General features: G+C 37.4%; 3 protein-coding genes across 3 annotated transcripts; all 3 read left to right on the forward strand.

The window, feature by feature from the left end:
* Nucleotides 1-2,976: 2,976 nt before the first annotated feature.
* On the forward strand, nt 2,977-8,919 carry LOC144639353 (pancreatic lipase-related protein 2-like). Its single transcript, XM_078498675.1, has 5 exons — nt 2,977-3,062; nt 4,670-4,900; nt 5,746-6,036; nt 6,476-6,673; nt 8,501-8,919. Exons 1-5 carry the CDS (start codon nt 3,017-3,019, stop codon nt 8,842-8,844), a joined length of 1,110 nt encoding a protein of 369 aa, XP_078354801.1. The 5' UTR covers nt 2,977-3,016; the 3' UTR covers nt 8,845-8,919.
* A 4,802-nt stretch (nt 8,920-13,721) lies between these two features.
* Nucleotides 13,722-18,448, forward strand: LOC144639326 (pancreatic lipase-related protein 2-like). The gene is made up of 6 exons (XM_078498646.1): nt 13,722-14,286; nt 14,937-15,167; nt 15,406-15,705; nt 16,358-16,546; nt 17,345-17,566; nt 18,339-18,448. Exons 1-5 carry the CDS (start codon nt 14,241-14,243, stop codon nt 17,464-17,466), a joined length of 888 nt encoding a protein of 295 aa, XP_078354772.1. The 5' UTR covers nt 13,722-14,240; the 3' UTR covers nt 17,467-17,566; nt 18,339-18,448.
* A 1,117-nt stretch (nt 18,449-19,565) lies between these two features.
* On the forward strand, nt 19,566-25,540 carry LOC144639317 (inactive pancreatic lipase-related protein 1-like). The gene is made up of 6 exons (XM_078498631.1): nt 19,566-19,725; nt 22,497-22,739; nt 23,143-23,445; nt 23,857-24,057; nt 24,589-24,825; nt 25,385-25,540. Exons 1-6 carry the CDS (start codon nt 19,665-19,667, stop codon nt 25,393-25,395), a joined length of 1,056 nt encoding a protein of 351 aa, XP_078354757.1. The 5' UTR covers nt 19,566-19,664; the 3' UTR covers nt 25,396-25,540.
* The last annotated feature ends 2,268 nt before the right edge of the window (nt 25,541-27,808 follow it).

Here is a 27,808-nt window from a genome sequence, read left to right on the forward strand (position 1 = left end):
CACGTTTAACCGGTTACCGCCGTTTTCTCCACGCAATGAATACATAGTTAGTAGAGGGGACTGGTTAGGAAAACCGGCAAACTTCAAAGAAGCAACTCTTTGTTGCGTTTTTCGCGTGGTCACGTGATCCTGACCGTGCACACATGATGAATAGTACTGGCTTCGATATCAGATGAGCAATGCAAGACGAGAAAATAAGGATTTCTAATTTGTTTTCGATTTCTTTATCAGATACTCAGAGTCTGATAATGACTGGGAAAACCAGACAGCGAAAAAATACTGTGAGATGTGAGAAATCTAATAAAAGAGAGACATATCATATACATTTCTCTATCTGTGTAGTCTTTCTTTCTTTCTTTTTTTCTCTTTATTGCTTGTGCAACAAAATTCAAACCTACTATTAGAAGCAGATTTATTCAGGGCTTATTTAAAGGACTGTGTCTTCCTTGGCTCCGACGGCTTTTTAACAAGGACTTGTAAAAAATTATTCTTACCTAGTGTCTTTTCAAATATTTATATAGTGTGTGGGTGAAATTCTGTCAAATCTTCTACATCGCAATTTAACAAATTTAAACGTGCTTTTAAAATGTCATCATCAGATTAACTTGGCGGTTTTATTTAATCTTTCGTAGACCACTTAACATAAATAGTGAGAACTTGACAATTAATGGAGTATACAGTCGTATCCCGATTTTGCAAACCCTGAGTTTCTCGAAACTCTCTATATTTCTCGAACGAATTTTCGTTTCCCTTGGATAGTACTTTTCTTTAATCAATTACCCCCGATTTCTCAAAGCAATTCTCGTTTTCCTTGGAGTTTCACAAAATCGGCATTCTACTGTTCTTTCTATAGTTCTGCGTTTGTCGTATACGTCAAATACCACTTAAAAAATGGGACTGAAAAAAAAAAAAACATTTCAATACCTGAACAGATGACTTTGACTTTTTCGCCTACGCATAAAGTTGTAGTTTAAACAACCGAGCAAAGTGTCTGATGAAGATAAATAAAGTGTTGCTGTGTAGCACTCTGGCTTTCAATTCGTGTAAATAATGTGTTCAAACATTGCTAAATAGTTCTTGAAAAACAGAGAGACGTTTCGGGAAAACCCCTTTATCAGTCTCAAATGAGACGTTGATAAAATGATTTTATCAACGGCTCATTTGAGACTGATGAAGTCTCTCTGTTTTTCAAGAACTATTTAGAATTTTTGGAACACATTATTTACACAAATTAAATTGACTGACGATGCGTTTAAGAGAAAAAGATACGACCACAAACTCTGTGGTAACTACCACTAATTCAGGACATGTTGTGTACTATAAATAACTGCCTAAGTAACAAAGCCCCACCAAGCATAAGAACCTAGTCTCATAGAAGTTGTAGACAATCTAGGGTGATGTGGCCGCAGCCACCAGACGGACAGTCAGGCGCTAACACAAAATATGGACAGCCTCAGGCCACCCGAAGACGCACTTCTCTTACATGTATTTAGTTTTAAGAGACACATTTTGTAGGATACATTTTGAATTACTAAACTGTCTTTAGTGGAACCTTACAGCACAGCTAGCATGTTTCCCACTTTAAATAAAGTATTGTATTGTATTCCCTTGCCAGGAAGGGAGGAAAGAAGAAAACAATAAACAAATACAAGAACGACTTTTACCTTAAGTGTCACAATGTAATTCCATTTTTGGTTTGCTTTCTTTAATTCCTTGACGATATCGGGAAAGAGCATACGGAGTCTTAAGTGTTCTGTCTAAAGCTTATTAAACAAAAGAAGAAATCTGTGACGAAGGTTTATTTTTATTGACATCACAGTGAAATAAAAGTGATGTTTTGAGGATACAGTAACTTGGGCAGAAATCCGGTTGATAGAACCGTTGCGTTTTTTCAAATATCTCATAGAGAAACAATAATTAACAAATGGCTGGCTTTTGTTAATGAGAGAACATTTTCAGTAAATGTTGGCATAAATCGTATTTCAAATTCATCAAGATTTATTGCCAAACAAAAATCAAATCAACGTGGAAAGCTGGTAAACAACATTAAAATTTTATTTCATCCCACGTCCAACCGTCAAAACCTTACTTAAGACTGCTTTAAGTGTTTGCAAAACAGTCATTTAAAAGTTCACCTACCCCAAACTAATGCTTATTAAACAGAAAAAAAAGAGCTCTGACTGAAGATTTATTTTAATTGACGTCACACTGAAATTAAAGTGATGTTAAAAGGATACAATAAACTGGCGGCAGAAAGCCGGTTGATAGTAGCAATAATAGGACCGTTGAGTTTTTAAAAAAAATAAATATCTCAAAAAGAAAGAATAATTAAAAAAGGTCTGGGTTTTGTTCAAGAGGGGAATATACAGTAAATGTTGGCATAAATTGTATTTCAAATTCATCAAATCAACGTAGAAAGCTAGTAAACAACATTTAAATTTCTCTTTCCACGTCCAACCATTAGAACCTTACTTTTGACTGCTTGAAGTGTTTGTAAAACAGTCGGTTGAAAGTTCGATTACCCAATCTTATGCTTATATTAATCAAAAGGACAGAGCTCTCACAAAGGTTAATTTTGATTGACAACAGAGTGAAATAAAAGTGATGTATAGAGGATACAATAACTCGGGCAGAAATATTCGGTTGAAAAGAGCAATAATTCAAAGGATTAAGAATTTCTCAAAGAGAAAGAATAATTAAAAAAAGGTCTGGGTTTTGTTCAAGAGGGAAATATACAGTAAATGTTGGCATAAATTGTATTTCAAATTCATCAAATCAACGTAGAAAGCTAGTAAACAACATTTAAATTTCTCTTCCCACGTTCAACCATTAGAACCTGACTTTTGACTGCTTGAAGTGTTTGTAAAACAGTCGGTTAAAAGTACGATTACTCAGCTGACTTCAACCTTTTGGGAATGAAGTTAATGATGGCATTCAAAATGTTACTTAACCCACAGCTTCGCGTCAGTAACCACATCTCAAAGGAGCAATTGCAAGTAACCAGTCATCTAAGATAATGCTGATTTTAGTAGCGTGTTTCCTCGTTGCTGGCGCATCAAGCGGTAAGTGCCTCTTCAGTTAGCGATGGAACATTATTGATATGATATATAATTATTTTTGTGGTGAGATTCGTGGTGGCCTATGGTTGATATTTATTAGAGGAGGGTCTATTATATGGGGTCAATTATTCTGTAAACCACCACATTTTGTTGTTTCTAGACGGCAAACAGCTTTCGTTTTCTCCAAAAGGTTGAAACCGCCATAATTTCTTGACCTTAAAGGAGCTTTTTTACGGATTTTAACAGATTTTTGAACAGTCAAAATTTATATTGTGTCGTAGGAAATCTAAAAATAAATACCACTGAAATTTTTAACAAGCGTTTTTGACTGTGGATGGCTAGGATTGAAATGGATTGCAACTTGAAAAATTTGAGGCTAAACTTTTCCAGTTGTTTCCGCGCATCTTCAAAAAAGCGATATTTTTAGCCGAATTCGAAGTTTGATTTCTATCCACAAATTAAGATTATATCTTCCTTTAGATGTTAAAGGGACATGGTCAGCCTTCACATTTTGAAAAAAGTCCACCTTAACCCGAAATCAAAATACGTGTAGAGAACCTTCAGAAATCTGCTTCAATCTTCTCAGTGTTTTTTTTTCTTCTAAATTTTCCCATTTAGTGAAATACTGAGAAGATTGAAGCAGATTTCTGATGGCTCGTTTTGAAAAAAGTCCACAGTGGTATTTTTTCAAAACGTGAAAACTAGTGTCCAGGTCAGCGCCGTAAGAACGCTGACCATGTCCCTTTAAAAGATTATGTTTTTCACGGATTGAGATGCCTACCACTATTTTTAGAACAGTTAAGAGCAAAAATCTGCGAAATCCCCATAACGTAACCTTCTTTAAACATATATTATAAAATACGAATTTACCCGCAAACCGGCACTTAAAATTATCTTAAACCGCCAAAAAGCCAGAGTAAAATAGACTCTGGCGGTAGATAATGACTTAGCTGATGAATTTCACTGTGTGAAAACATAGATAAACTTATCATAGACCCTCCAAGAATATTAACATGCGTTAATTGGACTCTAGATCTGAGGTCCAGTTTCTGGGCAAAGACATCTTTTTCACCCAAGAGCATAAATGAGTAACAAAAAAAGCTGGGCAACCTAGCTGAAAAAAAATAAATATGGGGGTAACCCACGAAGAACTGGTGTCCCACATTCAGGGGCATTAGAGAGACTGTGTCACGGATTTTAGCTAAATTTAGGCATGGGAAAATGACCATCAAATTCGTTTAAATCTAAAAAATAACTTCTTAAACAGTAAAGAAATATTTCAATAACACATTAAATACAAAAGAACAATACGGATGGACAAAAGTGACGAAGATTGAAATGGATAGCGATATGGGTTTTTGAAATATTGTTGCGATGAACAGATTTCAAAGTTAATCTCGTTTGCTTTTCAAATTAAATCATTACGCCCAGAAGAAAAATTTGGTTTCATTGAAGTTATGACTTTGTCATTTAGATCCATAGAAGAAATTACTTTGTAATCATTATGATCCATAGCGAGTATTTGGCAAAACAAAATACAATAATCTCACTCAGCCGTGACACAGTCCCTTTAAATTACAAAGCATCTCTTCTTCTTTTCCAATTTAAAGCGAACGGTGTCTGTTATGGGAAGTATGGTTGCTTCACCCGTGACAAACCCTTCAACAATTTCTTGGTGTGGCTACCACAAGAACCATCCAAAGTTGGAACAAGCTTCCACCTCTATACAAGAAATAGCAGAGACAGCTCTCAAATCATCGATGACAACGATGAAGGAAAACTTAAGGCCTCCAACTTCGACATCTCGAAAAGGACAATAATTGTCATTCACGGTTTTATGGGTAAGTTTTTATCAACCCTTGCCCTTCACGTGTGCCATCTATTGCGCTAACCTTTTAACAATTTTATTTTTCCAGAAATGAAAACAAAGAGAAAAGCAGCACATAAAATAAATTAACTAAAATAGGCAAAAAATTACCCAAATAGTAAAAATCACACGAGCTGAGTAGTTGCAAATTAAAATAAATATGCTTTGATTGGGTTGCACACTAAACACACTAAAGAAAAAAATGAAACAGAAAAACCGTACCAGTTAGTGATAAAACCAAAATTTATATATAGGTTTGTTAGGAACTAAGGGAAGATTTATGAAAACACTAAGCCAGCATTAGGCATAAGTAGGTTTGCCAATTTAGCCCGGGGGGGGGGGGTTCTCCCTATAATGGCCTACACGGGGAGGCTCCGCCCGAAAGGGGTACTTTTTTCAGGCTTCAGGTATATAAAAGGGTAGGGATTTCACGAGTTTAAGTATATGAAAGGGTATATATATGGAAATCTGTCATTTGACTATTTAAAAGGGCTTTTAATTGATTAAGAAAACATCCTATTTTAAGTCCACGCCATGTCTCTTAGGTATATGAAAGGGGTACCTTTTTTCAGTTAAAGGTATACGAAAGGGGTACAATGTCTGTCAAAAATGGTATATAAAAGGGTAAGGGGTTTGAACTTGGGGCGGAGCCTCCCCGTATAAAACTTTTTTGAGTACCCCCCCCCCCCCGGCAATTTAGTAACAACCTTGGAACGTTGTCCTAGCGCCAAACTTGCGCAAATCTTGCTGTCTTTTGGATTTGTTTTCCCACTTGCTTGTTTCCCCTTACATCAGTGTTTAATCTGCTTTTCCATGTAGAAAATAAAGATAAATGGGGTACTCGCATGAAAGACGCTCTTCTAGCGAGAGAAGACTGTAATGTGATATTGGTTGACTGGTCAGACGGAGCATTTTTTCCTTATCTACGAGCTTGTGGAAACACTCGTCTAGTAGGGGCTCAGACAGCAGAATTGATAAGGTCCCTGATTTCCAGTTCTGCCGGTTCTCCTGATTTGGCTGAGCGATTCTACATTGTGGGATTTAGTCTTGGTGCTCACACTGCGGGATACGCTGGCAGTTATCTAAAGGATCGCGGGATTACCCTTGGCCCATAACAGGTATGATTTAAAGTCATTGCCTTGTTTGCATTGCGCATCCTTACTGCGCAGAAGTTAACGCGTAATTACCGCGCGCACAAGAACAAAATGGCGGCTATTTTCTATGAGGCTGACTCTGCGAGGGAAATAAATCGTCGCTTTCTTGTAAACGAGTATGGTCACCTATCAAATATTTCTCATATTTTGGATAAAGCGATCACATTCTTTTTGTAAAATGAAAACAGATTATTTCCTATGTTTGAAAAATAAATTATCACTGGAAATGTGTACTTTGCCATTACTCGCAAGGGAGTTATTAAAGAATTATGTGGTATAATTTATCTTAAATCCTATTGTATTCTCCCTGCGTAATCATGAATTTTAAACTACATTTAAAAATATTTTTACTAATTTTCTCTCAAGAGCATTTTTTACTAATTTTCTCTGATTTTTTATACCAGGCTTAGACGCAGCGGGACCATTTTTTACCAACGTGAATGCTGCGGTTCGATTGGATCCAGGCGATGCCAAATACGTTGACGTAATTCACACAGATGCGGGACGTTTCGGGACTTCCCGAAAGATCGGGCATATCGACTTCTTCCCTAACGGAGGTCACGACCAGCCTGGTTGTCCTGTCAGCATCATTCGTAAGTTACATTTCGGAGCCAACCTAATAAGTTTACCGACAGGAGCGCGTTTCTAAAACCTCCCAATGCCATTTCGGTCCTGATAGCTTTTTTTAGCTCCAGATCCTATTAAATGCCAATTCAGTTTTATGTTTTGTAAACGTCAGATTCATTGCTCATCTTTAAAATTCAGAAAAATGAGTCTTGTTTTCAAACATTTAGCAAACAACAGGTTTTCGGGCTCTGAAACTCTTCGGGACTATAAGGTCGCGCAGGACCCTTGCCAGAACCATTATTTATGTATTTATTTAAAGAGTATGCACGAACTGCAACGAGTAAAGCCGACAACAAACGAAATATTCATAAGAATATGGTTCATTGTATAAGTAATTACACGTTATAGTTCTCAGCTTTGTGTCCGGTGCGCTGAAAACACAATAGGGTCTTCAGATCGGACTACGAGTACGAGATTGAGTACGAGTACGAGTTTTCAAATCAAATTCGTGTGCCTCCTATAATCACTTATCACACCAATCGTATGCCTAACGTTTATTTATGTGTTAGTAAGCAACAGAGAAGAGTTATAGTTTGGGGGATACAATTGCGTAGAAATTCAAAAGTCGTACTCGTACTCGATGTCGTACTCGTAGTCAAATCTGAAAGTCCCTAATATTAGATTCACAGCTTTAAATATGGCACACTTCGTTGTAAATATTGACTCGGACGGTCCTCGGAAGCCTTAAAACCTGCAATTTTGTGTCCAAGTTTTCTCCGCCGATTAAGAAATTCAGGAGGTGATTCGCGAGGAACGTTAACTTGGTGTGTCTTATTGTGTTATGACAGAAGCGAATTTTGAAATTTCCTTTTCAAAAAGAAGATAGAACGGTTCAAATTTCGATTTCACATTTTTACTCTCTTGTAAGCAAATTACTTCCAGCAGTTTTTTCTGTCATAACACAAAAGAGGTTAGCACATAACCCTACAAAAATTGTGCTTGAAATCTGATCGTGTTTAAATAAAGGATGGTGATGATGATGATGATGATGATTATCTCTCAGTAAAACGACAATCGTGATGTAATTCCATCATCCCTTAATAGAGCGGTTTTCACTTGAGTGTCGAAAGTAATTTGCGTTTGCTTTGGTTTTGCATTACTACGCTCAGTGATTGGCTTAAAAATCTCGCGCCACTTTATCAGCCAATCAGAACTTGACCAAAACCAATCGTGACTCGCTCGCGCACGTTTTCCCGCGCTTCGTGCCGGTTACATGTATTTGCTTCGAGTTTTGATTGGTTCACTTTATTGTCTGTGTCCTTTGTGATTGGCCGGAGTAATAACTTTGGTTTTGGTTTAACGACACTCAATTGAAAACTGCTCTATCCTTGATAAGTTTTAGCGGAATTCAGCGAATTAAACTTGATAAAATAACACCCTCTCAAGAAATTTGGCTAATGATTGTATTAATGAGCAAGGGTCCTGTGCGACCTTAAGGAATCGCGCGCCAGTTGAGGATGATGGGACAGGTGACGCAACGTCCTAGTAGCTAACAGTAGCTAACAGTAAAATATCAAACACAAGGGACAGTGTTTCATCAGGATATTCAAACATCAACAAGAAAGTTAAATACGACGCGCAACGGAGTATTTTTTTACGAAATTAAAGGTGTTTGGATAGCCGATGAAACACTGTCTCGAGTGTTTGATACAGCTTCTCAATCGAAGCAAAAACTACGGAATATCGGGGATCCAAACCCCCTTCACGGTTATGATTTTCTTTGTTTTAAGTCGATGAACTATTAATGAGTTTGAGAATGTGGGTTGAAGAGTATTACATTGTCTTTTGACTAGAATTGAAGCAGACTGTGACATGTGAACACAGTAGGGCACGTGAATACTACATTGCATCAGTACAAAACCTTTGCTCGTGGAAAGCGTATCCATGCACAAGCTACTCTGACTTTAAGAAAGGAAAGTGCCAGCAGTGTAATGGTGAATGTCCCAGTATGGGGTACGGTGCTGATCACACCAAGCGCAGTGGAACATTCTATTTGAAAACAAACAACAAAGCTCCTTTTTGCGGTAAGTATGCTTCTTTCTTTTCTATTTTATTTCGTCTTGTTCTTTGTGGGTTTTTTTGTCTCTTGCTTTTCTTGTTCATTCATCGTCCTGTTGGATTTTTTTTTCTTGTTTAACTTGTTCACTCGGCAATTCATTCTCGGTCCATCGTTTTCTTTATTTCCTTTTTTCTTTTGTTGTTCTCCTATGTTCTCCTTGCTCACCCTTGTTCTTTTTGTTCGTCTTGTGCAACATGTTTTTCTTGTTTAACTTTTTCGTCTTGTCCATTTTGTTCTTTATTACTCTTTTTTTCCTTTTTTTTTTTGTTTCTCTATGTTCTCCTTATTTTTGTCATTCTCCATGTTAACCCTGTTGGTCCAGTTCAGCTTGTTCTTCATAGTCGTCTTTTTTTGTCTTATTCTTCAGTTCTGTTCTTCTTGTCCATCTTGTTGTTCCTGTTCCCCATGTTCTCTTTGTTCTTCTTGTTCTTCTTGCTCATATATCTTGTTCCTTTTGTTGGCCGTGTTTGTCCTGATCATCTTTTTCTTTTCACTCTTTTTTTGTTCATCGTTTTTTCTTTTCTTCAACTTATTTCCCTGGTTTCTTAGCTTTTGTCCACCATATGCTTTTTGTCCCTTCTTTACAGTGATTTCCCAAAGTAACAAAAGGCTATCAATTTATTCCATGTTACTTACGGTATGTTGTTGCTTTCTTTACTCACAGGAATTTAATCAAGGTCCTCGCGACGTGGACGCCAGAGAAGTAGATGACCTCACATAAAATTATGAAAATATGTAACGTCCTTGAACAGATATTTCTCGATAAATAAACGTATTCATGACATTTCATAGTCTGACTTTACTGCCTCAGGTTAAGCGCCACATAGTACTTTTCAGATTCTTTGAATATATTAAAATATACTTTAACTCTCGGACGCACAAGTAGTTAGATGGGTGTGTTACGCCGCAAAATGTAACAACCTACCAGGGCCTTAACTAGCAAGAGGCAAGACAAGGCACTTCCTCGTCTACTTTTTGTCCAAAATTAAAAACAAAACATGTTTTGTTGGGAAAATAATCACCAGTTAAACAAGATTGCGTTTCCCCAAGAACTACGTCATCAAAAAATGTCTCTGAAAGAGTTTCAGAGCTTCTAGATTTTAAATTTTCTGGAGGGCATGCCCCCAGAACCTCCTAGCAAGATTTTGCCTCGTCTATGGCAACGGTCTGGTAACGGCCCTGCTTACGCGAAATGTAACAACTATTGACGTAAAATGTAGCAACTTTTTTAACGCGAAATGTAACAACTCTGGTATTGAAATATAAATAAGGAAACTTGAACAAACTTTTCCTCTTGTCCAGCTGTGCCAGTCAAATTATGCGATCCAAGTAAAAAACCGCTAAACACACCCACCAATGCGACGTTTAAATCAACTAAATGCGGTAGATTCAAACGCCGCATTTTACATGTACCGAATCAAATACACAAATAGTGGCAAATAATATTTACCAAAAACTTCACAGGTTTATGAATGAATATGTCACTCGCGCTCAGCAATACAATTCGGCACAATTTAAAGCGACGTTTAAACCAAATGCCGATTTTTTTTTTTTCAATTTAAGTCGATTGAAATTGAGATTCGATTTGGCGCATGTAGAATACGACGTTTAAACTAGGCTTTAGAGTACAGTTAGTGGCAGCGAACCTCAGGAATATTTCCAGAACAATATTACTAATATTTAATATCATAGATTAATAAAGATCACTGAATTGTTCAACAATGACATGAGCATGGGACAAAGAAAAAATCTGAGTCCCCGACGGGAATCGAACCCATGGCCTTTAAGCAATCGCCTTGGGAAAAAAAATTTTCTTCGATACTAGAGTTGTTTTTTTGTTGCGTTGTTACATTTCGCGTTAGAAAGTTGTTGGAGTACACTTGGGGAATTATAAGCTCTTTTGCGTCGAATCGCTTGGCATGCGGGAGGTTTTAAGACTCTAACTGTTTTAGCACTTTTCAAGGAAATTTAATACACTTCTTCTGCATCTACTGCACAACTTACCATAGCAAACTAGTATTTCTTCTAATATAGCTAAAATGTAGACATGTTTGGGTTTGCTGAGCGTGGGAACTTTTACTGCATATCCCACAGCATGATTAAACTCGTAAGAACATACTTGTTAGATGATCAACAAAAGTAGAGAATAACCAATTAAATTCTAATTATAAAACTACAGAGTTGGACTAAGATCCCAACCAAGAACCCCATGTAGGTGGGACCCACGCACAGTTTTTGATTCCCAAACATGCTACTCTGAGAAATGAAACTAAGACAACCCAAACGACTCTTACGAACTAGACACTAGACAAAACTGCTCAAAAACCAAGGAACTGCGAGTGCGGGCTTAACCTTAAGCAACCTTGGACTTTAAACCTAAGAGTAACCTTGGACAACCTTGGTAATTAAAACACTTCACAACAAAGTTGTTACATTTTGCGTCAATAGTTGGTATATTTCGCGTTGAAGTTACATTTTGCGTTGGTTGTTACATTTTGCAGCGTAACAGGGTGCCACCTCCACTCGAGAATTTTTTCGCAATTTTAAACATCAGTAGATTCACTTTGTGATAATTACACCCACCCTGTCCCTGAAGGCATGAAGCCAGTGACCGCACGAGCAAACTCTTGTTTTAAGTAATTGAGAACCGAGGTGGCATTCTCTATAAGCCCGGTGGTTGCTTGGGGGCTTATTATTTTTGTATTAATAATTATTTCGAATCGCCAAATAAATGATGATGATGAAAATAAAATGAAAATGAGTTTTTTCGAATAGGCGTGGGAGGACTTATTTTTAAAAGTTGATAAGTCGCATCTTGTGCATATGTTGGGATTCAAATACTGTTAGGTATTTTCCTTTCTTTTCGTTCTTACTATTTCTAGAACAACACATTTAAAATGCTATTAGAAGGACATTTCTTCAAGGCCTAATCATAAGATCACGTCAGCTTTGGCTCCGATGGTCTTTTAACTCGGGCCTATCAAAACATTTGTACAGTATAATCCTGATATCTCGGACATCCAGCGGAAACAATAATTGCTTCGAGAAATCAGAGGTAAAATTACAGAGAAGTACTATCCATTGGAAATGAAAAATTTTGAGAAATGAGGAGTTTCGAGAAACCGAGGGTTCGAAAAATTGCGATTTTACTGTACTTTGCCACTGTATATTAAAATATTCATTTAGTGTGTGGGTAGATTCCTGTCAAATCTTCTTCATCACAAAATAACAAATTTACACGTGCTATAAAAATGTCATCATAAGATTAACTTGACGGTTTTATTTACTTTTCTTTAAACCACTTTACATAAATTAGTGAAAACTTGACAAATAGTGGAAATAGACAGTCTGATCCCGATTTTCGAATCCTTGGTTTCTGGAAACTCCTTATTTTAACCTCCGATTTCTTAAACCTCCAGATTTACCCCGGGGGGGGGGGGTACTCCCTATAATGACCTATACGGGGAGGCTTCGCCCGAAAGGGGTACCTTTTTCATGTTTCAGGTATATAAAAGGGTAGGAATTTCACAAGTTTAGGTATATGAAAGGGTAAGAATATCGGCAATTTAGGTATTTTAAAGAACCTTCAATTAAAATAGTTCGAACATACACACATTATGGCTGTATCATTTTACTTTAGTAAACGCTACATAAACATGACAACAAGACTTCCTGTTTTTGTTAAATGCCAGGTCCTTTAAGTATATGAAAGGGGTGCCTTTTTTCAGTAATAGGTACATGAAAGGGGTGCCTTTTCCGTCAAAATGGTATATAAAAGGGTAAGGGGTTGGACCTCGGGGCGGAGCCTCCCCGTACAAAACGTTTTTGAGTAGCTCCCCCCCCCCCCCCCCGGGCAGATTTCACCCTGGAGGCACGAGAAATTGGGGTTCTACGGTCTGCGTTTGTCGTATTCGGGACTGAAATAGGGACTGGAAAAAACATTTAAATAACAGATCATTTTGACTTTTCGCCTACGCATACAGTTGTAGTTTAAACAACCGAGCAAAGTGACTGATGGCGCATTGTTAAGAAAAACCTTAATTCAGGGCCGTTACTAGCAAGAGGCAGGACGAGGCACTTGCCTCGTCTCAGTTGTAACCCAAAATTAAAGACAAAATATGTTTTGAAAGGAAAATAATCCCAAATTGAAAAGGATTTATTTTTCTCAAGTAAACCTTATATGAAAACGTCGAAGAAAGAGTTTTAGAGCTTCTAGATTTCAAAATTTTCTGAAGGGCATGCCCTCAGATCTTGCCTTGTCTATGACAAACGTCTTGTTACGGCACTGCTTTAAACAGTGAGACGTTGTTATTTCATTTGGGGGTCGCTTTCTTCAGTTCCTTATAAACAATATTAGGAAAGAGCATACGGAGTCTTAAGTACCAATCTAATGCTTATTAAACAGAAGAAAAAAGCTGTGACAAAGATCGATTTATTTTGATTGACATCAAAGTGAAATTAAAATGATGTTTGGAGAATACAATACTGAACTTGCGCAGACATCCGGTTGACAGAAGCAATCATAGGACCGTTTAAATTTTTTTTAATATCTAAAAGAGAAAGAATAATTAACAAAGGGCTGTCTTTTGTCTATGAGAGAAAATATACAGTTAATGTTGGCATAAATTGTATTTCAACTTTTCTCTCGAAATTTATTGCTAAAATATTCAAATCAACGTAGACGACTAGTAGAAAACACTTAAAATTTCTCTTTTTCTGTTTAACCATCAGAACCTTACTATTGACTGCTTTAAGTGTTTGTAAAACAGTCGGTTGCAAGTTCGATTACCCAATCTTATGCTTATATTAAACAAAAGAAAAGACATCTCACAAAGGTTAATTTTGATTGACAACAGAGTGAAATAAAAGTGATGTATAGAGAATACAATAACTTGTGCAGAAATTCGGTTGAAAAGAGCAATAATTCAAAGGATAAAGAATTTCTCAACGAGAAAGAATACTTAACTAAACGGGCTGGCTTTTATCTATGAGAAAAAATAATTATACAGTTAATGTTGGACCAATAAATTGTGCAGTAGAATCCCGCTATTCGAGCGTCCACGTGGAACGACTTTTGCTTCGAAGTCAAGAAATGGGAAGTAAAACTACAGAGAAGTACTATACAAGGGAAACATATATAAAATCAATTCGTTCAAGGAATGGGGAGTTTACAAAAACTGAGGGCTCGAGAAATCGGAATTCGACTGTATTTCAAATTCTCCCGAGATTTGTTGCTAAAAAAATCAAATCAACGTGGGTAGCAAGAAGCTACAAAACCTTACTATTGACTGCTTCAAGTGTTTGCAAAACAGTCGATTGAAAGTTTGCTTATCCAGCTTGCCTCTTTCTTTGGGAACAAAGTTGATAAAGGAGTTAATATTGGTACATAAGCAGCTTATGTCGCAGAAAACTCTATTTAAGCTTCGCGTTTAAAACAAAATCTCAAAGTCACAGGTCATCAGCCATCTAAGACAATGCTGAATTTTATGCTGTGTTTCTTTTTTGCTGGCGCATCAACCGGTAAGTATAAGTTTCAAATGCTGCCTCTTGCCTGAAATGATATATAACACAGTCGAATTCCGATTTTTCGAAACCTTAGCCTGTGTACAGCCGTTCCGCTCCGCGATTTTTTTGAGCGGAGCGGGACGGCTGTACACAGGCTATCGAACCCTCGTCTTCTCGAAACTCCCTACTTCTCGAACCAATTTTCGTTTTCCTAGGAGAGTACTCCGCTGTATTTTTACTCCCGATTTCTCGAAGCAGTTTTCGTTTTCCCTACAGGTTCGAGAAATCGGCTGCATAATTATTTTCGTGGTGAAACGAGTGGTTGTTATAAGAGTACATGTCCACGCGACGGTGGGGTCTCCAGGTCTTAATGTTCGGTATCTTGGGCAAGATAGGTTTCACCCCCAGGTCCCGGTTGCTCAAAGGATGGATAACACTATCCACCGATTAAATCGCTATCCAGTGTTAACCGCCCTTCAAACAAATGGGGCCAGGAATATAAATGAGTACCGGAGAAAGGTTGCCGCAACCTGATATAAAATTATGAAGTAACTAATCTGGGATAGACTGTCATTCCATTCAGGGGGATTAGCAATGCTTCTAAAACATTATCTGCTAGTTTCATTAACATACAAGGCATATCTTGACTTTTTTCCCAATTACAGCGAACGCTGTTTGTTATGGGAAGTATGGTTGCTTCACCCGTGACAAACCCTTCAACAATTTCTTGGTGTGGCTGCCACAAGACCCGTCCGACGTTGGAACAAGCTTCCACCTCTATACAAGAAACAACAGGGAAATCTCTCAAATCATCGATGACAACGATAAAGGAAAACTTAAAGCCTCCAACTTCGACATCTCGAGAAGAACAATCCTTGTCATTCACGGCTTTTCAGGTAAGCTTTCATCAACTCCTGCGTCTACATGTGCGTCTCTTGCGCTAACCTTTTTGCCAACCTAGTAGCAACATTGCGCCAACCACTTCGCCAACCATGTGCCAACATTGTGTCAGCCTAACGCCAAACTTGCGCTAACCTAGCTGTCTTTGAAGTTTTTGTTGTTGTTGTTGTTAACTTAGGCTTGTTATTTATAATGTTTCCCTTACATGAGGTTTGAATCTCCTTTTCCATGTAGAAAATAAAAATAAATGGGCTACTCGAATGAAGGACGCACTTCTAGCCAGGGAAGACTGCAATGTGGTATTAGTTGATTGGTCAACAGGAGCGAGATTTCCTTATGGACGAGCTTCTGGAAACACTCGTCTGGTAGGGGCTCAGACAGCAGAGCTTATAAGGTTCCTGATTTCCAGTTCTTCCGGTTCTGCCGGTTTGGCTGAGCGGTTCTACATTGTTGGTTTCAGCCTCGGTGCTGTGATTGCAGGATACGCTGGAAGCCATCTTAAGAAACACGAAATGAAGCTTGGCCGTATAACAGGTATGATTTAATGGGGCTTTGTCGCGCATTTTAACATATTTTTCTGAACAGTCAAAATTTATACAGTTGAATCCCGATAACTCGAACTCTCAATAACTCGAACCTCCCGCTAACTCGGACCTTTTTTATTCCCCTCCAGGTCACTTTCTTACTAATTTTGCCCTCGATAACTCGAACCTTTTTTGATTTCCCTTGAAGGTTCGAGTTATCGGAATTCAACTGTATTTTTGTCGCAGGAAACCTAAAAACAATTGCTATATTAGAGTACTGAAACTATTAACAAGCGTTTTTGGCTGCGGATGGCTAGGATGGAAATAGATTGCAACTTGAAAAATTGAGGCTAAACTTTTCAAGTTGTTTTCGTGCGTCTTCAAAGAATCGATGTTTGTAGCCATGTTTGATTTCTCTGTTCAAAGATAAATTGTTCAAGGGTTACATGACAGACAGACATCTTTTATTTAACGTGGACAAGTACACGCTTAGCTGTTCGCTAGTTTCCAGGTGCTCCACGATTTAAATGAAGTAAATCGGTTACGTTGCCTACTTCTTATTTCAGAACAGTTTAACCAAAAATCTGCAAAATTAATCCCCGTGACGTAGATCCTTTAACAATACAGTACTTTAACAAATTTTCTATGAATTTTCATTCCAGGCTTAGATCCCGCGGGACCATACTTTACCAACGTGGATGCTGCAGTTCGATTGGATCCAGGCGATGCTGAGTACGTTGACGTCATTCACACAGATGCGGGACGTTTCGGGACTTCCCGAAAGGTCGGGCATATCGACTTCTTTCCAAACGGAGGTTACGATCAGCCTGGTTGTCGTTTCAGCATAATTCGTAAGTGACAGGAGTTTCTTAAACCTTCCGAGGCCATTTCGGTTCCGAAAGTTATTTTTTAACTGCATTTTCTATCAAATGGCAATACAGTTTGTATACTGAATCGTGCTGCCGTGGTTAACTGCATTCTGCATGCAAACAATGTAGGTTTTCGGGGCCGAAATCTCTTCGGGACGTTTAAGAATCGAGCACCAGTTAAAGATTTTTTTATTTTTTTTACTTTCCACAATAACGTATTTTACAATAGTCGTCTTCAATTAAATAATAATAAAATTGAATTAAAGTAAATTAATATCTTTAGTTACAGTTCACAAAACACCATAATTAATTACGAGAACAAAATTATTGTACTTAATACAGGCAAGTTTAACGTTATTTTGGACTTAGAAGTTAATTACCTCTGTTTCCTCAAACATCCTCCATTTTTCCTTTTTCGCCTATTTGATTAAAAAGAAAATTAATGTACTTTTCAAATTGGTACTTAGTCAACAAAATCGTTTTGGAAGTGGCTCAAAGAAGGGTTGGTTTCTTTACACCGACACGTCCATAAACTGAATACGACTTCCCTAAAATCAATATGTAATCCACCGTACGGAAAAAGATGGCGGCTGTACATTTTACCACAGTGCCTTGCAAACCTGACACAGCAAAGAGGGCACAACGCGCACTGTGAATTTCAGGTAAATGTACCAGTCGCCATCTTTTTCGGTACGGTGGATTGATAAGATTCATCTCCTCACTTGAACATGTTACAGTGCTTTTTTGTTGCTTGAATTGTATCCTGTTGTTTTTCGCTAGAGGTGGTCAAGAGTGTGTCCTGTGAACACATGAGAGCTACTGAATACTACATTGCAACGGTACAAAACCGTTGCTCGTGGAAAGCGTATCCATGCACCGACTTTAAGAAAGGCAAGTGCTAGACATGTAATGGTGAATGTCCCAGTATGGGGTATGGTGCTGATCACACCAAGCGCAGTGGAACATTCTATTTGAAAACAAACAACAAGGCTCCGTTTTGTGGTAAGTATGCTTCTTTCTTTTCTATTTCGTCTTCTTCTTCGTGTTTGTTTGTTTTTGTTTTTTTTTTTGTTTGTTCTGTTTTTTGTCTCTTCCTATAATTGTTGTTCTTGTTTTTTTCTCTTTGTCTTGTTCTCCATGTTATTTTTGTTCGTTGTGTTCAATTTGTTCTCTCTTGTTCGCCTTGTTCATCGTATTTATCTTGTTCATTTTACTCGTTTGCTCCTGTTGTTCTCTGTGTTTTGGTCTTATTATTCTTGCTCAACTTGTTCTTCATGTTCGTCTACATCTTCATCTTTATGAGTGGTCCTGCAAGGGAGGCATACTCCCATCACTGCAAGACATTAATTAAAAAAATACAAAAAGTGGGGGGGGGGGGATAAAAGTCCTGTCTTTCCTGTCCTTTCCTTTTATTCTGTTCTTTTGTACATCTTGTTGTTTTCGTTTTACATGTTTTCTTTGTTCTTCTTAATGTTTTTGTTCTTCTCGCTTTTCTTGCTCTTATTGTTCTTGTTGGTCGTGTTTGTCTTGATCATCTTTTTCTTCTCACGCTTGTTTTAGTTCTTTGTTTTTTTTTCTACTTCATCTTGTTTCTCTGGTTTTTGTAGTGCATCATATACTTTTTGTCCAACTTTTCCTCCTCTTAATTAAGTTCTGATATGTACTAGGGGGGGGGGGGGGGCGAATCGTTCATTACAGCGAATTAATTCCCAAAGTGACAAAAGGCTATCAATTTATTCAATGTCACTTATGTGGTTGCTCTCTATACTCGCAGGAATTTAATCAAGGTCCTCGCGACGTGGACGCCAGAGAAGTAGATGACCTCACAGAAGCTTAGGATATGAATCGCCCTTAAGCAGAAATATCTCGATAAATAAAAGTATTTAAAACATCCAATAGGCTGAATTCTGCCTCCAGTTAATGAGCGCTAGAACTTCTCAGGGCCCTTGAGACTGAACATACTGTAACCCTCGAACGTACAGCTAGATGAATGTCACCTCTACTCGAGAATTTCCGCTATTTTAAAAACTAAAATATTCACTCTTCATTCTGTTTGGACGAGAGCAGTACAATTAATCCCAAATTCTACCTTCTAGGAGTACCAATTACATTTCTTTCCGAAGTTGACCCGAAGTCATCCAAAGATTTTCGAAGACTTCCAAAGTTGACCCGAACACTTCGGAATATTTCCGAAGTTGACCCGAATATATCCGTCTGTGTCCACAGTGGCTCATCAAGCTCCTCTGTTCCTTTTCCCTGGAAATGGAATCCTTTTCCCTGGAAATGGAATCGTGAAATGGAATCGTGAATGTTAACGAGAAACGTAAAAGCAAAGTCGAAGAAAAGAAAAGTAATAACGATTCATAAATTTAAAAAGAGAATATTCACTTGCGGTACAAAATCTCATAAGAGCCGCTATTTTCATAAAATGTATTTGTTCTTATCCAACTGCTCTTAAGTTTGTTTACAAATGGATATAGGAATAGCTTTTCATGTCAACCCTTCTTGAAAACCTATGTTAATATTAATTATTGCGCCTGGAGACATTTCCCGTTTGCAATTTTCCCATTAGCCGAGCTGGTGTCATTCCGCGCAAGCCAAGAAACTTTGGATAATTTTTAGAGAAGTAAAACCTCACCGCTGCTAATGTTTGTCTAGTTAAACCGACTGCTGAACTTCAGCAGGGGAGCACTGCGCATCTTGTGAAGTCCCTCATGTTGCCATAGCAATATGCCCACTATTGCCTTTTGTGAAACGTTTTAATTTTGTATGTGCGATGCTTGAAACAAGAATTACTAACTCTCTCTGTAGGTTTTACTAGATACCTACAGAATTGTTGTTTCTTACATGTACGTTTTTAGTTGTATATTTGCCGATTTAAACTGTCTGATATCACAGATATCACACAATAACAATTTAAGATTTTAGTTAAAGCTTCAAACTGTGCGTAAGAAATTTAAGCATTATTTCTGATTGGTCTGTTTGCACCTAATGACGTATTTAAAGGTCAAGATATCAAATCTTTCCCGTATTGATATACTGATAAGCGTTGATATCTTACCGGACTCAAAGCATCAAGTGGAAGCCTGACAGAGGAACAATGTTGATGAAGGGAGTTATTTTACTTTTCCTGACACTGACAATGACGGCCCAAACACAGGGTATGTATTGGCTGTCATGAGTTCACATACAATGCTACTCTCATTACGATTCGCAATTTACAGAATTTATCAATATTTGTAAGACTTATGCAAAAATATAAATACAAGGAGGTCTACAAATAACAAATGGAAAGCAAAACAGAAGAATACTCATGCGGAAAGGCAGTGTTCCCTTTTGGATTTCAGTGCATTGTTGAGAGATTGTGCTATTTTATAATTAGGTACTTGATACAATTATTATGCCTCTTTGTAAAGGAGAAGATTTCAATTGCGTTTTCAGTACTTAAGTATCCGGTATATCTCACAAATGCTGAATGACAATTAAGTGAAACTGAATTTAATGAGATCTATTTTAGTTTGTGCTCTCTCTGTCAGAGTTAGCACTTTACTTTCATGCGTTCGGATGAAAAGAGTTCTAGCTGTTTGGCCGATGTACGTCGCTTGACAACCAGGGAAGGTGAATTTGATAACAAATTATGGCATTCAACAAGAAATGTGTGGAGGGCCGATAGAATTTTCAGCATTGTTTGTGATTCCATTCGTGCGGAATGACGTGTAAAACCGTCAAAATATATCAGACATTGGCCTTATTGTTATAATTTTCATTAACATCTTGCTTGAAGCATCCTGAAGCATCGAGAGAAAGCCAGACAAAGGGATATAGTTGACGAAGGGAGTTATTTTCTTTTTTATCACACTAACAGCCTTTAGCTCGCATTACTCCCAAAACAATTGCTGCTTCGCACAGCATAAAAGAAAACACTAATTTCTTTTCGATTCGCTTCACTTGATCTGTCTAGCAGGTATGCAAAAATAAGACATACATGTGTCATTTTTTATTAAGGATAAGTTAAGTGTAAATTAATTTGATATCCACTGCTAGGCAGCTAAGTAAACACTTTGTATTTTGGTTCGGTTTTTAGGCGGTTTTTAAATTAGCTATAGAGCAATTAAGGAAAATTGTCGATTAATCAGTGGTAATTTTATTTGTGGACAAAGAATATACCGTTTGTCACAGCTAGTTCAGTAGTGAATCTCTGTATTTCATCTAATTTTCAGTACTTAGGACCTCATCGCAAATAACCACACCCTAATATTTGCACCGTTTCTTTGTAATATCAAACGCAGTCGCATATTGCTGACATTGGACAGATTAGGTAGCAACATGCCGCTCTTAACATAACTCAGTGCTCTATTTTCGCAAACAAAGTGATAAAAATTCCAACCACGATTAATGAAAAAAGCATTTGACTACTGAGTACATTTTCAGGAGGATTTGGTTATTTTACAAGACATATGTAGTCTATCAGGAGAAGCAACGCGACGAATAAAATAAACTAATGCCCGAAGGCGGCAAAGTGCTCAACTCGCTTGTTTTAATCCCATATTAATGCAACTCAACATACAAACATACTTCACGCATATATTACAACATAATTTTCACGTGGATCAGTCATCTCAATCCAGGGGGTAAATTTGTTTTCTCTTACGATTAAAACACGGGTCTTAAACAATAATATTGCAAGACGTTGGTTAAAAGTCCGGCAGATTTCCCTGCCGCCCCGGCCTAAACAATGCTTAAAGGGACAATGTCACGAGCTTCACTTCAAAAATTCAAGATCATAAAGACGTATATAAACCTTCTAATAATGGTCCAGTTTTGTTGAAAATTACTATGCCAGTGTGCTGAAGCTATAAACAAGTGATCCAAGGTAACACTGGGTGATCGCTCCTTTACATATGCTGCCCCAAAACTTTGGAACGCTCTTCCTTTAGCCATCAGATATGTGAACACTGTTACCGATTTTAAAGGCAAACTTAAACCATATTTGTTTTCTAAAGCGTTTTTATTAAAATCCGAATAGAATTGTAATTTCTTAGATTTTAGTTAGGTATAAATTGTACTTTAACGCTTGTAATTTTTAACCTATAACTTAGTTTTTAAGAATTTTAGTTCTTAAGCTGTAATTTTAACTTTTAGCGTGTAACGTTCATTTTTTTTTTGTAATGCGCATTTGAACATTTACGTATGGAATTTGCGCACAACAAATTCGTAATTATTTATTTATTTTTATTTATTATTGTGATGCCATCGGAAACGTTAGACTTTTTCAAGTTCTGCTCTTGTGACCTAAAAAAACAGCTAACTCTTATAACGGGAGTACTTCGCCAGTTTTAGCACTTTTTACTGAAAAGCAGAAAAATCCTCGTAAAAGTGTCCGTTAAGTTGTAAAAATAATGTAAAGTAATGTTGACTCTCAATATGCCATGTGCTGCATTTCAATAGCAACCAAACAATGTTTTCAAACATAAAGACGAAACGAGGAATTGGCCAATTTTATGTGACAAATATGAATATATTTGCTTTGAGGGCTGGCGTGTTAGCTTCTATGTGACAAATAAATGTTGCCACATGGGAAAAAGTCGAGTTGTGTAGACAACTTGTCAAATAAAATGTGGCAAATATTGCGACAGCATTGGTAGTCCCCAATCTTCTAATCTCCCATGCACTGAGCACTGCACACGCCTTGTTTCTGCGTGTCTCCGCTATCCAAAGTCATTACTGAGCGGGGCCACGGTGCAGTAAACGTGAACTGTTGACAAATAATCGTTGTGCCATCTACACGATCAAATATTTTTGTCACATAAAAATTGCTCGTGTAAACTGGCCGTTAGTAAGCTTTACAGACACGATTACTGTACCTCTACACACTGCAGAGTAGGTGAAGGGATCGGTGCATGTTCACTGACGCTTTTTTGTATCCACTTAGGGTTTTTTAGTTCCTTCTTCCGAAAAAAAGTCTGTTATGGAAAGTACGGTTGCTTTGAGCGACGACCCGGTTTGGGCGCGTTGCGTGTACAATTTCCCCAAAAGCCAGACAAGGTTGGAACATCGTTTCACATGTTCACCAGGGATGGAGTTGGGATTATTGATGACGTCGATGAAGGAAAACTGACGGCTCCAAACTTCGACATCACAAAGCGAACGATCTTTGTGATCCATGGGTACACTGGTAAGTGTTAATTTTAAAACATTTTAAAAATAATAACGACAAAGTTGAATTTAATTTTTGACAAAATATGTCACTAAAGAAGACATAAATTTACTTGATAATGGACTACAAAATGTTAGCCTCAGCCTAAGATTCTAGATTAAGTGAAAATAATAAACCATTCACAAGAAACAGCAATTATCTGTATCTACCATTAATGTCAAATACCCACAAGATGCCAAGTATTTTGTTTTTTTTGATCACCGTTGTACACTGAAGCGAAGGGTGCTCTACCTTATTTCGTAAAAAAAATTACAACTGGTTTATGCTTTAGCGTGCACTATCGGGTTATGGTTTATGCGGGAAGTTTGAAATCACGAAAGAAGCGTAAGAGTTATCTTTTATGCCTGTCTTTTTCATCTAGAGAGTATAGACACCTGGGCCACACGTATGAAAGATGTTTTACTGGAACGAGAAGACTGCAATGTTATTTTGGTTGACTGGCGTAAAGGAGCAAACACAATTCAATATGGACAGGCTGCTCAAAACACTCGGCTTGTAGGGGCTCAGGTGGCAGTGCTTATAAGGTTCCTGATTTCCAGTTCTTCCGGTTCTCCCAGTTTGGCTGACCGATTCTACATTGTGGGATTCAGTCTTGGTGCTCAGACCGCTGGGTACGCTGGCAGTTATCTGAAGGATCGTGGAATGACTCTTGGCCGCATAACAGGTTTGGTACAAGCTGCTTTTAAGCGTTTTGAAAAAAGAAAAAAGCGTCACTGAATGCTAGAAACAGACTGCATTTTCTTTTTCCAGTGTAAACAAAATTACTGTTTGCAAACAAACAATCCAAAAACAAACAACATAATTGTTTGAAATAGGTTTTTAAAACACTGAGATCAAGACTTCAAAAGGTAACTTGGCATTCTGTATGCCAGGAATAACCTTCTTTTACACCAGTTAAATACCCTGCGTCGCAGCCGGACGTGTCACAAAACCTCGGTATAGGCAATACCAGGGTTTAGTTCGTCTGCAACGCAGGCTACAGTTTAAGGGGGTTTGGTAGCTTGCAATATCCCACACAGTGGTATAAGTTGATACTTACTCAGCATTTCTCTGTTTCTTCTAAAAAAAAAAACAGGTTTAGATCCTGCCGGACGATTTTTTACACACGTGGACCCCAAGTACCGATTGGATAAAGGTGATGCAAAGTATGTTGATGTCATTCACACCGATGCGACTAGAAAATGGGGTCTCGGGACAGGCGAAGCAGTTGGACACACCGACTTTTGGCCAAATGGTGGCTCCACACAGCCCGGTTGTATTAAGAACAATTTATTCAGTAAGTATTCTCTCTTAGGTACGTAAGTAGAGTGTTTGAAATGTTCTATTCTAGTACAACGTTTGGAAATGAAACGCCACCTCATCCCAACATTTCGGACTCTAAAGCCCCGACCAAACGGTAACGCAATTGGACGCAAGTTATCGCAAGTTGAACTTGCGTAAAGACTCGCGTTGGCTGGCCAAACGGAATCGCATGTTTACTCGCAAGTACACGCATGTTGTCGAAAAACCCAGTTCACTGCTACTGCGCGAGCTGCCATTCAGTACTTGAAGTAAACGGCAAGACTTGCGTTGACTTGCATTATGTGGCCAAACGGTGAAAAACTTGCGTTGACTTGCGTACAAATTTGATCTCGACCAAAGCGAACGAAAGTCATCGCAAGTCAACGCAAGTACATGCAAGTCTTGGCCAAACGATGTCGCAAGTGGGCGCAAGTTGAAAACTTGCGTCTCCAGGCCTTACTGAACAGACCAGTATGCTACTGTGTCCCTCACTCATTACATGGTAAATTATTTTTTTTATTCTTAGAATTCAAGTTATTCAAAACTGTTGTCTGTGACCACATGAGGGCTCCGGAATACTTCATCGCATCAGTACAAAACCGATGTTCCTGGAAAGCGTTTCCATGCGATAACTACAATGACTTTGAGGATGGAAAGTGCCTGCAGTGTAATGGCGAATGTCCCACTATGGGGTTTGGAGCTGATCAACCCAAAAAGTTTGGCGCTTTCTACATGAAAACAACCAGGAAAGCTCCATTTTGCGGTGAGTAAGCATCTGTTGTTCTGCTAAATCTTCTAATTCTGCTTTTTTTTTTTTGCTCTGTTTTGGACGCTATGGCTCTTCTAGAGTTTCCTTATTATTCTGGATCTTCTGTCTGTGCTGGTTCTTCGGGCACTCCTAATTCGTCTGGTGTCTCTGGGTGTTCTGCTTCTTCTGATTCCTTTGCGTTTCCTGTTTGTTTTGGTTGTTATGGGTCTACTGGCTCTTTTTATTTAGAGGAAAATTTTTTTTTTTTTTTTTTTTTTTTTTTTTTTTTTTTTTTTTTTTTTTTTTTTTTTTTTTTTTTTTTTTTTTTTTTTTTTTTTTTTTTTTTTTTTTTTTTTTTTTTTTTTTTTTTTTTTTTTTTTTTTTTTTTTTTTTTTTTTTTTTTTTTTTTTTTTTTTTTTTTTTTTTTTTTTTTTTTTTTTTTTTTTTTTTTTTTTTTTTTTTTTTTTTTTTTTTTTTTTTTTTTTTTTTTTTTTTTTTTTTTTTTTTTCCTTTTTCTTAAATAACCTTTATAAAATTTAGTATTAATTATTTTCCTTTTTCGCTTTATTTTCAGGATTGAATTGAAGCACCCTTGCTGAAGGTATTCATCATCCACGCAACAAGGTGAAGGGATAGTTGAGGAATAAATCAAGCCAATGAATACAGTAAATGTAATGCTCTTTAGCGGATATTTTCCAAATATCGCTAATAATTTATTAAAAGATGCAGTTAAAACTTCCACATTGTCTTTTTTGTCTTGATTTAAAACGGAAAAATAATCTCTATTCATAAATAACAAGAGAGTATTTATTTATAACAGGAACTCTTATATGGGCTGCTATTTTAAAATAGAGAAATTTGTTGGGAATTTTTAGAATAGGCAGGCTGTTTGGGAATATTTAGCCTAGGCACTCTACAGTTTAAATTGCCATTTCTGAAGTGACTCGTTAAACGGATCTTAATATGGAGATACGGCTTATTAGCTGTCAACACTTCTTGAAAACCCATTAATACTTATCAACCCTGAAGACATTTCCCATTTGCCATTTTCCCAGTAGCCGAGCAATCAGTAAGTGTGATCTCGTGCAAGTGGACAAAAAAAAGATTTGAAATATATGGATATTTTTTACAAAATAAAATTATACCTCTTCTTTTTTTTTTGGCTATTTTACCCTAACTTCAGCAGGGGAGTACTGCGCATCCTTGTGAAGTCCCTCATGTTGCTATAGCAATACACCCACTATTATCCTTCGTGAAACGTTTTAATTTTGTATATGCAACGCTTGAAACAAGAACAACTAACTGCCTCTGTCCGCTTTACTACATACCCAAAGAAAAGTTTTTTAAATTTCCTTACATGTACGTTGTCTGTGAAATATATTTGTCGATACCACCATAAAAGAGGGAAACTACTGATTCAATATTTAGCTTCAAAATTGCATAAGAAGTTTAAGCATTATTTCTGATTGGTCCGTTCATACCGAACGACGTGTAAAAAGGTCAAAATATCACATCTTGCTCGTATTGATATGATGATCATTGATATCTCTCTGGACTCAAAGCATCAAGAGAAAGCCAGACAAAGAAAAAAATGTTGACTTTCTGTTGCCAAGAAAGTAAAGTAACACTTTGCATTGCCTGATTCATGGTAATTGAATTTGTGGGCAAAGAGTATACCGTTTGAGACAGCGAGTTCAGTAATGTTGAATCTATATAATTCATCTATTTTTTTCTACTAAGGACCTTATCGCAATTTGCCATACCCTTACGTTTGCACCGCTATTTCGCGATACTGAAGTGTGGTCGCTAACTTGATAATCTACCACATTATGGACAATTTAGGGAGAAAAGAACATGCCCCTCCGTACATAAATCCTCTATTTTCTTAAACAAAATGATCAAAATTTTAACCACGATAAATTTGAAATGTATCAGACTAAAGAGTAAATTTTCTTGAGAGATTTGGTTGTTGTTTATCATGGCAAAGCATTCGTTTGGCGTGGAGCAGTGAACGCGATCCAGAGGTAAATTCGTTTCCTCTTACGATTAAAAGACGGGTGTTTAACATCACTTTCCACGTCTTGCCTTTTATTGATTATTACAGGCTTCTCCTTTTCTCTGGGTCCTCAGGTGTTGTTCATTTTGGCATCGCGTGATAAGAGCCACCATCTACGCACATAAATGTTTATCAGGACCTATGAAACTTTCAGCAGGGAGCATTTCGCACCCTTGTCAAGTGCCTTTTGGTACCATAGCAATACACCTACTTTGGCTTTTTACGAAATTGCTAATTTTCGTTTCTAAAATTAAGCGCGACGCTTAAACGAAAGGAAAATAAGGGCTTCTTTCCGATTTTACGACATACTTACAAAATTGTTGTTTCTCGCACCTAAGCTGACTTACTACATTTTTTGTTCATTTTGGCATCGCGTGATGAGAGCTACCACCTACGCACGTAAATGTTTATGAGAAACTATAAATTAAAGTGCAGTGAAGCTTGTGACGTAACCAACAAAGTTTAAGTTATTTACTTATGTCACGAAAACTCACTAAAAAGCTTTTTGCTATTTTAATACACTGAAATTTCAAATGTATTTTAAGTGCAGGTTCGTGCAAAAGTTGAGCTGAGGTTGACTTAGAAAACATTTAGCATGTGCAGACGAAAGATCATCATTTTTAAAACGACTTGCTGAACTAATCTCATTTTCTTGACAATTGGAGATCGAAATGAATTATTTATGTCGGCACCTTTCGTGCAACCTGCGTCAAGAATTTTTGTCTAGCTGGAAAATCACCCCGGAGAAATTCTGGCTAATGTTTGTTAAAATGTTCAATTAGCGAACCATCGCACGTACTTGTTATTTCTTGCAAGCATGCAGTAAAGAGTTGAAACACGTTAATAATTTGTATTAAAGTAAAACGTAGCTTCCTGATAATCTACCCTAAATTCAACTGTCTTATTTCAGCAGAGGAGCATTTCGTACCCTTGTCAACTGCC

The sequence above is a fragment of the Oculina patagonica genome, chromosome 14 (assembly GCF_052425735.1).
Source record: "Oculina patagonica isolate OP01 chromosome 14, crgOcupat, whole genome shotgun sequence".
In the NCBI taxonomy this organism is placed as follows: Eukaryota; Metazoa; Cnidaria; class Anthozoa; order Scleractinia; family Oculinidae; genus Oculina; species Oculina patagonica.

What these genes read in the sequence shown, in the direction of transcription:
- LOC144639317 (XM_078498631.1), top strand. Translation starts at nt 19,665, where the DNA reads ATGTTGATGAAGGGAGTTATTTTACTTTTCCTGACACTGACAATGACG. An exon ending in AATGACGGCCCAAACACAGG is followed by an intron (nt 19,726 to 22,496) that starts GTATGTATTGGC and finishes GTATCCACTTAG; the next exon opens with GGTTTTTTAGTTCCTTCTTC. An exon ending in TGTGATCCATGGGTACACTG is followed by an intron (nt 22,740 to 23,142) that starts GTAAGTGTTAAT and finishes TTTTTCATCTAG; the next exon opens with AGAGTATAGACACCTGGGCC.
- LOC144639353 (XM_078498675.1), top strand. Translation starts at nt 3,017, where the DNA reads ATGCTGATTTTAGTAGCGTGTTTCCTCGTTGCTGGCGCATCAAGCG. An exon ending in TCGCGGGATTACCCTTGGCC is followed by an intron (nt 6,037 to 6,475) that starts CATAACAGGTAT and finishes TTCTCTGATTTT; the next exon opens with TTATACCAGGCTTAGACGCA. An exon ending in TTGTCCTGTCAGCATCATTC is followed by an intron (nt 6,674 to 8,500) that starts GTAAGTTACATT and finishes TCTTTTGACTAG; the next exon opens with AATTGAAGCAGACTGTGACA.
- LOC144639326 (XM_078498646.1), top strand. Translation starts at nt 14,241, where the DNA reads ATGCTGAATTTTATGCTGTGTTTCTTTTTTGCTGGCGCATCAACCG. An exon ending in TTTTGCTGGCGCATCAACCG is followed by an intron (nt 14,287 to 14,936) that starts GTAAGTATAAGT and finishes TCCCAATTACAG; the next exon opens with CGAACGCTGTTTGTTATGGG. An exon ending in TTGTCGTTTCAGCATAATTC is followed by an intron (nt 16,547 to 17,344) that starts GTAAGTGACAGG and finishes GTTTTTCGCTAG; the next exon opens with AGGTGGTCAAGAGTGTGTCC.